We start from the raw sequence: 12,281 nt of genomic DNA, 5'->3' as shown, positions 1-12,281 counted from the left end.
AAGCTACAGAGAAACCCTGTCTCGAAAAACCAAAAAAAAAAAAAAAAAGAAAGTATGTGGAGAAAGTGCATCCGTTTCCAAGTATCCAGGCAAGAATAGAACATGCAGCCTCTTCAGCCGCCAGCACAGCACTGGTTACCTCATATAATGGAGCTGCTTAAGAGACATGGATGGTGCTGGGGGACACGTGCACGCACACAGGAGAGGTGGCTCAGCAGTGAGGAGCAGCAGCTGCTCTTCCAGAGGGCCCTATTTCAATTCCCAGCATCCCTATGGTGGCCACAGTATTCTGTAATTCATCACAGTGCCCTCTTCTGGTTTCCACAGGCACCAGGCATGCATGGGTGCATAGACCGACATGCAAGGAAAACAGCCACACATAGAAAATAAACATGCAAATAAATAAATAAACTTAAGAAAAAAATAGGTCTCCACTGGTATGGTGGCGCACACCTTTAATCCCAGCACTCAGCTACAGTAGGTGGATCTCTGTGTGATGGAAGCTAGCCTGAAGGTCTGCATAGGGAGTTCCAAGTCAGCCAGTGACACAAAGTGAGTCCAGGTCTCAAAAGGAAAAAAGAAAACATGGGTCTCAATCTTGGTTGAACATTAAGACTACCTTTAGATAACTTTAAAAATATACCCCAGTTTCCCTCCTTTATGTTGGTTAATTAGTCTAGGTGTCTTTTGAGCACTATTTTTAGCCTTGTTTTTTAATTTAAATAGCTTGTGTGTGTGTGTGCTTGCGTGTGTGCACACACGCCCGTGTACACATCTGCACATCATTCATGAGGTCAGAACCAGTCCTCTCTCTCCACCCTTTGAGTTACAGGTATCAAACTCAGGCATGCAAGCAAGGGCCTTTACCACTGATTTACCTTGTTAGCCCAATTTCTGTTGTTGGTTTTTTTTTTTTTTACGGGGGCAGGCGGGCACCCAGGATTTCAGAGGCAGAAGGATTGCAAGTTCAAGGCCAGACGAGGCTACAATTATGTACTTAGATCCTACCTCAAAAAGAATCCAGTACCAACTGAGCCATCTCACTGGCCTTCGTGCCCTTTTTTAACAGGATCCTTGGTAGTCTCTAAAGACACACTGGAAATAAACATACATATGTTTATGTGCTATTCACCATGAGATAGAAAACCCCCAAGATGGGAACTTCATTCTTTCCATGGTTGGATTGACAGGGCATAAAACAGGCCTTTGTCCAATGAACATTAAATGATAATCTGTGAATAAACCTGTCCATTCATACTAAATCTTTTTTTTTTTTTAAGGAACATGCTTATTGGATACAAGGCAAAAGCAGCAGTATACTCCACACTGTGGAGTGCTGGGTCAGCTTCTCAATGCTGTGTATTCCACACTGTGGAGTGCAGGGTCAGCTCCTCAATGCTGTGACAGGATGCCTGACTGAAGCAGCTTAGGGAAGAAGGGGAATTTCAGATCAGTCTGAGGGAACAGTGCATCATGGCAGCGGGATCTCGAGGCTGGTGTTGAGCAGCCTCCACAGTCAGAAAGCAGATTCATGAATCCTGGCGCTCAACTCTCCTTCTTTCTACTCAGTCTCAGGCCCCGAGCTCAGGGGACAGTGCTGCTCACACGCACAGGCCTTCCCAACTCCCAGCCACATCCAGAGCTGTACTTCCTTGGCAATTCTAGCAATTCTAAATCCAGCTAAGTTAGCAATCTGTGATTGGCCACCGTCACAAATACCATGCCACCAGAGAGGAAAAGGATCTATCAGCAGTTCACATTCCTTAATGTTCATTTTTTTTTTTTGCAGTGCTGGGAGTTGGACAGCGCATAAGACAGGCCTTTGTTCAATAGACATTAAAAGATAGATAATCTGTGAATGTGTTCACAGATTTCATACACTAGACAAGCACTCTACCGCCGGGCTTTATCCTTAGCCCTATCTTACTTTGTTTAAAGTTAAATAGATAAGTAATCACATGTGCTGGTACTTGTTTACTACGATATTAAACACGACATCACATGCCCACTTCCAGAACAGGACTGGCTTCTAGTTGTTCTTCATTCTAACTCCCTCAAGGAGAGGGCTTGGGCTGAACACATGTGTCAAGGAGGGAAAAGAAAGGCTGAAGAGACTGTGTACTCATTTTGCTCCTGAGCTTATGAGGTGCCACAGAGATTACAAAAATCCTTCCCTTGCTTTCACCAGGATTTGTCTGAGTGACCACTCCTAACAGGAAGGGTTTTAGGGGCTGCTGTTTCTTAAACTTGCAAGGTATATTCACATTTGAATACAAGGCTCAGTGGACAGAAGGCTTTGCCCATACTGAAATAGCATTTTTCTATCTGTGTTCTCTGTACATCCTCTGTGCTGGTCAGGAAAGGGACTCAGTGGGCTTGGATTTCACCAAAGACTGTTGTACTCTAAGGTAGATTTTGGGCTACAAACTGCTCAAGATGATTCCAAGTTGGCTAGTGGAGATGGTGCACCTTCTTACAACGTTCTGGCCAGAACTTCAAAAAAGAACTTCAGAAAAGCCCTACCAACTATTCAGAGACTATCTGCAATTCTACCAGACAGTAATGTTGAAATTTAACCATCATTTTAGTTTTTACAGGATCCCATAGAAATAACATTGCCCCCATGCCAGCTGGAAGTAATTTTAGAAAGCAACATCCCTTCTTGTAACCAGAGACTGCTTGCTTGTTCCCGGCTGCCCTTACCGAATAATCCGAATAATCACACAGAAACTATATTAATTACAACACTGTTTGACCAATGGCTCATGCGTATTCTTAGCTAGTTCTTACATATTAAATTAACCCATTGCTATCATTTTATATTTTACCACAAGGCTGTGGCCTACCAGTCAGGTCCTGATGGCCTCTTCTTTGGCAGCTACGTCATCTCCCTGACTCCGCCGACTCTCTCCTGCCTGGCTTTACTCTGCTAAGCCATTGGCCAAAACAGCTTCTTTATTAACCAATGGTAATAAAACATATCCATAGCATACAGAGGGGAATCCCACATCATCCTCTCCCAGTAAAGTTTGTCCTGAGGGTTAGAGACAATAGTCATCTGTTAGGGGTTGGTTATAAGTGGTATAGGGTTGGGGGTGGAAATGAGGTAGGCTCAGGGATCTCTTTTGAAAAAAAAGGGAATGGATGGGATGATAGGTAGATTAGTGTATTTACTTATTGAGCTATTAGCTATAGACAATTTACATTGGTATAAATTCTTCTATATTAATATAAATTCAAATTGTATTTGTTATATTGAATATGCTATTTCTGTTTATTATATTTTTGCACCTATGCAAAGTTATTTTCTCATATGGTTTGTATGCATGTTTCTACCCCTGCTTAAGATATTTTGTATAGTGATGAAATTTTAGGATATACTTATCATATTGCACTATACATTTTTACCTCTGATCAAGATACTTAATATTGTTTACATTTTGAGGTCACTGCCCTCACTTGCTACACATTTGTTTAAAGATTGTTTAATTTTTTTAATGTGAAGCCTTACTTTAAGTTATATAGGTATTAAGAATTAAAGGTCAATAGTCACCCATGTTTGTCATACTTATAGTTAGACTAGTCAAGTTCTTTAGATGCACAGAGATTGTATTTCGCATAGAAAGGTAATCTTTAAACACTTCAAAGAGCTGTAGAATGTGGCATTTAAATAACCCAGGATTCTGTTGCCCTGAACATGATTGCTCCTGGCAGCTCCAATCTATTCCCAAGAGAATGTTGGGCAATGGAGACACTCCACTTGGAGCTTGTTTTCTTCTTGGCAAAACTGACCTTTGGGTAAAGAACTGCCCTTGCCTTGACCACAGACAAAATGCATGGCGTCCAGACTGGACAAACAGGATACAAGCAAAATGACTGCTGAATCTTGCCATGACAGGGTAAGGCAGTCTTTCCAATTTTCCAGCCTCTGAAAATGGTCTGTCAGATACTCCAGGCCTTACCCAAAGTTGGCTTCCCCAACACTGCAAATGAGACTTTGGGTGATTATTACCCAGGTAGCTGGTTGTCTGTCATTTTTTGCACCTTTTGGAAGTTGCTTGATTACACTTCCTGTTTACTCAAGTAATATTATTTCCCTTCTTACGTCTTCGATGGGGTTGAAGACTAGACAGTTGTAGTTATTTTCCTCTCATGACTTAGCAAAGACATTTAATTGTAAGACTTAGACTCCTATGATAGGATAACTATTGAAACATTTAGCATTTGTTTCTTTCTTGATTTTGTTCATGCTGATTGTAATTCTAATTTTTATGTATGTTTTTGTCTCCTTTTCCCTGGGCAATACTAGGTATTTTTTCTTATTGTCTATAGTTTTGTATTAGACTCAGAATCCTCTTATTTAGACAAAAGGGGGAGGTATTGTGGGAACTCCTTCAGCCAATAATAGCCTTTTAGATACTGCCCATTTACTGTAAGTGCAGACAGGAAGCATGTGTGGTCCCTTTTTTCCTGCTGGATTCAGTTCCCAGTTTCCAGCGCACACAGAGGACTGCAGATCGCTACCCTTACTGTGAATTTATCCCCAAATAAACAAACCTTTGTTATACTCCATTCCTGGCTATTGTGGAACTCTTTGATTCGCCTACAGAAGACTCTGGATTTCAGATCATCAATAGCACCACTATGAATAAGGTATTGCCATCTTTGTTTTGTTTTTGAAAGTGTACACAGGCTGGATATGAATGTGAGAATTCTCCTGCCTCAGCCTCCGGAGTGCAGGTATGGGTCACGCCCGTCCCACTACTTCACCTTTGAGTGGAAAAACCAGCAGAAATCAAATGGCACATCCCTATACAGTGGGATGGAGGCAGGAGAGGGACAAAGCAGAAAAGATTACCAAAGTGCCCTGGGAAGTGACAGTGGCCTGTTGAGAAGGATGGAGTCAGAGGAGGGCCAATTAGATAAGCGCTGTTGGCAATGTGCTGAATATTCATAACTAGATGCCCCAGAATTGGTACCGAAGACTGGAGTCAGTGGAGGGATAAACTTGCAACCCGAGAAAACCCAGCCCAGGGATTGAGTAAATAGAACGAGAGAGCACAGGATTCAGGTCTGACCTTCTCCTTCCTCAACAACTGTGACGGGTTAGCACAGTTACGGAGTCCTGGAACAGACTCTGTAGAACAGACAAGCCCCAGCGACACAGATCCTAACATCACATGCACTTCCTATTTAGATGGCAACCCCGTGTGCTCCCTGCTCCCATCTTGCTCACAGTGATGCCATCTAGCTTTGCAAGAGCTCTAGATTTCCAAACACAGACAGGACCAAGGCCTTGGGAAGCCCTGTCAGGGTGAGTATGGAGATATTCAGTCCGTGTTGTTTGGACACAGGTTCTGCTACATAACCTTTGCTGACCTGGAACTCACCACGTACCCAAGGTTGGGCCATCCTACCTCAGCCTCCCCAGTGCTAGGATATGTGCTGTACCACCGCACCACTTAAGCCCATGTTTTAAAGGGCTGGGGCACAGGTTAAGCTGTGCAGTGGTGGCGCACACTTTTAATCCCAGTACTTGAGATGCAGAAGCAGAAGGATCTCTGAGTTTGAGGCCAGTCTGGTCTACAGAGTGAGTTCCAGGACCAGTAGACTGTTATACTGAGAAAACTTGTCTTGAAAAATAAAAACAAACAAACAAACAAATAAGGGAGAGCACAGAGTATGAGGAGGAGTGAGGAAGAGGCAGACAACCACCAGCTTCCTTGCAGGGGACACAACCACAAGCTTCCTTGCAGGGGACATGTCTGTGATCACTGCACTTGCAGCTGCTAAGAGGCAAATCTACTTCAGGCATTGCTAGACAAGTTGGAGCCTTGAGAAAGAAACTGACTTTTGGTTAACAAATCATGACTTGGGAATAACACACATCTTCGGTTTGACAAATAGAAACAAATACCTACTTCTTACTAGAGCCTTATGTGCAATTATAAGATATGCAAATCACTAGGCCCAACACGAGTTCAATAAATAATGACCATTACTCCTTGTACTGTTAAGCCTACAAAGACTCTTCAGCATAAATGACTGTTCTGTTTGAAGACATATTTGTTACTGCAAATACAGACATTGTAACAAGGAATTCTTTCACAGGTGACTTAGTAAATCACGGGTAAAGGTAACACCCAACTGAATCCTAAATTTAATCTTATCACAGTCCTATATGCAGAGTTACTGGGAAGGAGCCTAAGTGGAGGCTCAGCTGGGGGGGACCAGCATGGGAAGACTGGCACCCCAGCTGCCCTTACACCTGCTCAGTAGTTGCTCCCCAGACAACAGCAATAACGTTTTAGGCTTGCGGCTATGAGACAAGTTCAAACAAAGACAACTTTTGTTTTGCAAATCAAAATTTATGCGTAACTTCTTTATGCGTATTTTCTCCCCCAATTTTTATTTTGGAATAAACAAAGACTAAATTAAATTTACCCCAAGAAACATCTAGAGGTTTTTCCTTTCCAGAATTGTGACATGAACAAGTTTTGCCCCAGGTAATCACCTTCAGTCACTGTGGGGGGTTAGCCCCATTCTGCAGATTCCTGTGTTATCTTATTTATGCCCAGCTTAGAGAATGTTAATATAAACCTTGCCCATGTCACTCAGTCCATCACTCTTACTCAGACAGTTTCCCAGCAGCTCCTTGATGGAGACACAATCCTCTGTCTCCAGCATGAACTGTTCCACAGCCTTGCGTCCCGGCAGCTGGCTCTCCACCATCACCCTTCTGACGCTCTCCAGGACAGCACCTCTGATGGCCTTAGGCCTCCCAGGGACACTGAAGACGATAAACAGGCCCAGACAGTCCTCTCCCACCAAGTTACAGAACTCTTCCAGCTTCTCAAATCTGCCTTTCTTCCAAGACTCCTCTCCCTTTGACTCACAGGATTTGGGGTCCCACAGAGGAGGAGGGGCAGCCATCCTCAGGGCCTGCACTGCCACCTGAAGCCGTATCTGCTTATCAGGTCCCCAGAAGGTCCAAATCCAGTCTGCCCCGAACAGCAAGGCCTGGTGCTTGGTCATCCGGGTGGTGGTGAGCCACTCATCGGCCCCCCTCTCCTGGCAGAAAGTGATGAAGTGGACGAGGAAGAGCTCACTCAGCGTACCCGCGCCAAGGCCGAGACTGCTCAGTGGGTACTCAAACCCGAGGTACTCCTTCAGCTTCTGCGCTGCGTGGGCAACAGCTGCACTGATCACCTCGCATATGGCGAGAACCTCCTGCCTGTCCTTTGGAGCCAGGCTTCTCGGAGCCTGCTGGGAGGAGGCCTTTTGTCCCATTTCCCCGACCCCAGGAGATGCTCCTCTTAGCTATCAGACATGGGGATGTCACCAGGAACCGCTTCTTTTTCAGAGGAGGGCTTCTTCATCGAACCAAGTCTGTTGAGACTGTCCCCAGCTTTCTAATGCCACGGCTTTTCTTGGTGTGGCTAGCCATATAGACCCAAGGTTGGCAAACATGTGAGGGCTTCCTGTTTGACAACTGGGTGTGTTGTGCTCAGATTCCTGCCGCCTGCCGAGTGACAAATGACAGTTTCACAAAAAAACACCTGTTCTTCACCTGGTTATGGAGATCTTTGTAAACTCTGCCTAAGTGTGGTTCCAGTCAAATGAAAACTAATACGCGGGCGTACAGGTTGGAGTCATACATCCTCTCTCTCCAGCCAATATCTCCAAGTCTGCAAGTCCCCTCTGCCCTGACCCTTCGTTCTCCAAGTATGCTATGCTGATCATCTTTCCTTTTCTATATACTTCTTAAGTAGAGATCTCAGCTCGTCTGTGATTCATGCTGTGAACCCAAACAAACAAACATAGGCGAGCTTATATAGAATAGCCTGTTGTGCTACCAGGAACAAGACCTTGTTTTTCTGAACAAAGGAACAGTAAATAATGACAATGAAAAATACAAGGCAGTTATCAATTGACTTTATTTCTTTTCATAAGGAAATGCCAACAGTGAATAATACTTTCGTAAATAAAATATATAATCAAAAGCTTTTATCTTTATCACATATCATTGGTTGTTACATTGTCCTTAATAAAGAGTATTTGGCATCTGTAACAGTCTGCTGGCATTTTCAACCAGGGTCCAATAACAAATTGAGCTTTTCAAATGGTGATATTTATTCATGTTAAACTAAAATCCCAGTACAGGAAGAAGCCAATAACGTCACCACTCATGAACGGGAGCATTCAAAGGAAATCAGGATTAGCATCAGATAGCTTCAGTCAGAATAAAGAGTGGCGTTACAACCTTCACAGTGCACAGCTTCATGATCTGCTGAGCATATAGAAGGAATACCGCTCACATTTAGAAATGGTTATCACCAAATCTATTACCATACACTGAACTGCCCCCTGTACCCCAGTGTGTGAGTTCCTGTCTGTACACAGTTGGTCTCGTTATGTGTCATCCTGGATGAAAAACAGATTGTCCCCAACACCGCTGAAAACATACATATACACATGCCACAGGAACAGCTGCTCTCGGTTTTCTCTTTTCTTTACAAAGAGCTTTAGGGCCGTGTGCTACAGAAAACATGAGCAACATGCCACTGGACAGGAAAACCATTAGAAAACATTCTGCAGCTTCAGAGTTTTGGATCCTGACTGAAATCATGCTGATCCCCCTAAGCTGACAGTGTGAGTGTAAGGGACAGTGGGCATGGCGAGGCGGGCTCCTTAGTTAGTGTCATCGTGCATTCGGCAAAGAAGAAAACGAGAGACTTAATACTCAAAGGTCCTGTTTTGATCTGGGTTTTTCCAAAGTCACTTTAGCAGAAACTTTCCTGAGGGGTATAAGGGCATCCAAAGATCCTTTATAAAGCAAATGGGGTCAAGATTAAAGCTGAAGCTTCTAAACTGCTCTGTGAGTTTGTGGGAATCACATGAAAATTTATCAACGGAGGGAAAGGGGGACTGAGATTCTCAGGAGTCTGCTGGTATATAAAAATTGAGAACACTGGGGTTTGTTTTTAATACGATCTTTGGATCCTGTGTCACAAAATAAAAGTTCTGTTTTCTATATACTGTATATATACACACATATTTAGAAAAATATATAAAAATAAGACAGTCAGAGGCCAGTGGAGGTGCGTGGCATTTAGCGACACCGGACGTGGTGAGCACTTGGATCTGGAGAGCAGCACGTTCAGCTTAGACGGCTGCAGGGAACATTGATGTGACCAAGCTTCCGTCCTGGGGATGTGAACGAAGCACTCTGGCAAAACACCCAACCTTAAACGACGCAACACGTTAAATAGAATATATCACAGACTTTACATTAAATAGAGGCAGAGCGGTCACCAGCGTCTCGGGATTCTTCAGAATTGGCACCGTTCCTCTGCGTGACAGTCCCACTTCCGAGGGAGCAGAAGTCGGAACAATTAACAATGCACAACCTGCCACCTGTTGCACATGCTATTTCAGAGACAGAGTTGGAAAGCGACATCTGTGCATCTGATCCTGCCCGGGTGCTCTGGTCAAACGTTGGAGTCTTCGTCTGTGATGCTGGCACTGGGGGAGCGGGCAGCAAAATCTTTAAACATGTCGTCTTCCTTTAACATGTGCTGGAAAACAAGGGACAGAGCTCAGCACCACACAACTGCCGACAAGCAAGTGGGCGTTCATGGCTTTGGATGCTTTTAGAGTAACACTTTCAACTCCCTGTCCACACTTACTGTGAGATTGTTGATGCCTTCGGAGAATGCACCGATCTGCCTCACCGTCCCTTCTGAATCCTCCATCTGCCAAGAACAAGCCACAATGTGACAAACTCACTCGCACACTTTCAGAAGGGCAGAGAAATCCACGAGAGTAAAGCAGGAAGAACGTAAGCGGCACAGAATGCGGCAGGGGCCACAGGGATCCTGTGCCTCTGCGTCCCCTCTGAAGACACTTCCCAGGCACTGACGATAAGGTACGCCAAGTGCTAAGGACAGCACCGGAAGCAGGCGGCAACCTGCGGGATTCAGAATACTTCACGATTTTTATTTTCAGGCATGTGAAGACGGCACGCTTCATGACTGACAGTGTGCAAAGCTTCCATGGTGTATCTGAGTGCCTGTGCGTACGCGGTGCAGGGCTTACCTGCTCTAACCGATCCAAATCATCCTCTTCATACAGGCGCATGTCCAAGCCAGTTCTAAACCCCTTCTGGGAGCTACTCCCCGAAGCGTGGCCCAGTTCCATGGGACAAACATATTCCTCTCCATCTTCTTGCTTCTTCTTCCTCAGGTTCCCGAAGTTGCTAAAGGTCAGTTTCTTTGGCTTTAAAAGCAAACAAAAAGGCACCAGGAATTTGATAAAAGTCCTCTGACAAAGGACTAATAACAAGTCTAAGTTCATTATTCACTTCATCACACAAAGCAAGCAGCCTGGACGATCAAACCATCACAAGAAAGCCAGAAGCACCCTGCACACACAAGCCATACACCATGGCCTTGGTGTAAGTCTCAGAAGGTGAATCTCACTGTGAGGACACAGACTGGACATGCCAAGACCCTTTGTTTGCATTAGACAGGATTTAACACAATAGATTGCCTCTCAGAGATGAGTCAAATTGTGAAAAATGAGTCAATCTAAGATCAGAAAAAGACGGTGATCCTAACTGCTCTGGCGGCACAGGCCTGCCCGCAGCCACAGCTACACAGCTACTTGGAAGCTGAAGCAGGAGAGACGCAAGTTTAAGACATGCCTGGGCCACTTAAGAAGAGCCTGGCTTGAAATAAAATACTAAAAAAAAAAAAAGCCCGGCTGCGGTGGTGCACGCCTTTAATCCCAGCACTCGGGAGGCAGAGGCAGGCGGATCTCTGTGAGTTCGAGACCAGCCTGGTCTACAAGAGCTAGTTCCAGGACAGGCTCAAAAAGCCACAAAGAAATGCTGTCTCGAAAAAAACAAACATCAAAAAAAAAAAATTTAAAGGAGGGGACAGACTGAGGTATATAGGTCAACGGCAGAGCATTTGCCTAAGATGGTTAAGACCTTAGGTTGAGTCCCAAGCTGGATGGAGAAGAGGGACGGAGAGAGGGAAGGGACGTCGGACAGTAAAGCTGTCAGAAAAGCTGTGGTTACTTTGTTTGCCTAGTCCGCCTCACAGGAGGCCTGGTGAGTGGTCAAAGACTCCACACTCTTGGAGAGAAAGTGTCTACTGATCTTTAGGAGAGAAACTTATCTTAGTCTATACAGCTCCCAAGGAGGAAGGAATTCAAAGTCAGACAAGGTAGAAAGAAAGAGAGCTTGGCATTTATTTCTAGGAGAACTCCTAAGCTGCCTTCACATAAAGGATGTGGAAATAATACATACAAACAAGTTAACACAGGAATAACTCGAGAGAAAAAGCAATCTTCTACAACCCTCAAACCCTGGCGAGTAAAAACACCCCACGGTCTTTATGTGTAGCTCAGATCAACCCTGAGTTTGCAATCCTCCTGCCTTAGCCGCTTGCATGCTGGGATTACAGGCAGGTGTAACAACCCCTGGTTTTGACGCTCTCCTTAAGAAGATTTTTTTTTTGACTTATAAACCAAACAAGCTGAGTAGTATGTGCAAGGGGGACCTTAGTGGTTCGCTTACTCATCAGCAGCGCTGAGATCAAACCCAGGCCTCATGCCTGCAGGCATGTGTTCACCACTCGGTTACTCCCACCCCACATCCTCCTCTTACACCTATTCACCAACAGGAAAGCAAACCACTGCAATGGTAAACTGGGCCCCAGCCCTAGCTCTCGGCATCAGTAATGCGCTGACGATAGAAGCCAGCGTCCACCTCTAACTCTAATATGACAAATGATTTCAGCAGCCATTTTCAAACAGGCAGTCCCTTAATTGCTCCTGAAGGTCATAAATATGTGTGCATACAGACTTTTTATCTCATCCATAAAACTGAGCAACTCTCAAAAGATGGAAGGATGGGGCCTCTGCACACATCACACAAGGATCACACGAACCAACCTTCACTTTGGCAGTAGCTGTTAGCAGTACATAATCTGGTAACTCCATGGCATCCCGCTTCTGGTGCTGGGCCTCAGCACCAATCAGAAGGTTGAAATGGGTGGCCAAATGTCTGCGCAGCAAGGTTTTGTTTGGTGGAATGTTCAACAACTGAGCCATGGTTTCCACATTAAAACGAGGCTCAAGAACCTGAAAGAAAAACTGGGATTGGTAAAAGGAGCCATGGGTCATACACGGTTGCAGCAGAAGCACTTCACAGTTTGCAGACCTTTCCTCTGGGTCATCCCCAACAGCCTATCAACAGCAGAGGGCACAGACTT

General features: G+C 44.7%; 2 protein-coding genes across 13 annotated transcripts in view; both read right to left on the bottom strand.

Annotated features, from left to right (window-relative positions):
- Positions 1–6,579: 6,579 nt before the first annotated feature.
- On the bottom strand, positions 6,580–7,356 carry Rep15 (RAB15 effector protein). Its single transcript, XM_005364611.2, has one exon. The coding sequence runs from the start codon at positions 7,288–7,290 to the stop codon at positions 6,580–6,582; it is 711 nt and encodes a 236-aa protein (XP_005364668.1). The 5' UTR covers positions 7,291–7,356.
- A 560-nt stretch (positions 7,357–7,916) lies between these two features.
- The window catches only part of Ppfibp1 (PPFIA binding protein 1), a 145,845-nt gene continuing 141,480 nt past the window's right edge, over positions 7,917–12,281 (bottom strand). For all 12 annotated transcript variants that reach the window (XM_013352792.2, XM_013352793.2, XM_013352794.2 and 9 more), the window contains 4 exons: positions 11,962–12,150; positions 10,099–10,278; positions 9,690–9,755; positions 7,917–9,578 (listed from right to left, as the gene is read on the bottom strand). In XM_013352792.2, coding sequence (XP_013208246.1) covers positions 9,492–9,578; positions 9,690–9,755; positions 10,099–10,278; positions 11,962–12,150 — 522 coding nt within the window. In that variant the 3' untranslated portion in view covers positions 7,917–9,491. The remainder of the gene's footprint in view (positions 9,579–9,689; positions 9,756–10,098; positions 10,279–11,961; positions 12,151–12,281) is intronic.

The sequence above is a fragment of the Microtus ochrogaster genome (assembly GCF_000317375.1).
Source record: "Microtus ochrogaster isolate Prairie Vole_2 chromosome 14 unlocalized genomic scaffold, MicOch1.0 chr14_random_2, whole genome shotgun sequence".
Classification (NCBI taxonomy): domain Eukaryota; kingdom Metazoa; phylum Chordata; class Mammalia; order Rodentia; family Cricetidae; genus Microtus; species Microtus ochrogaster.
This window is presented reverse-complemented; position numbering and strand designations above follow the sequence as displayed.

Bases quoted from the DNA above. Each gene is read 5' to 3' on its own strand.
- Rep15 (XM_005364611.2), bottom strand. From the start codon at position 7,290: ATGGGACAAAAGGCCTCCTCCCAGCAGGCTCCGAGAAGCCTGGCTCCA.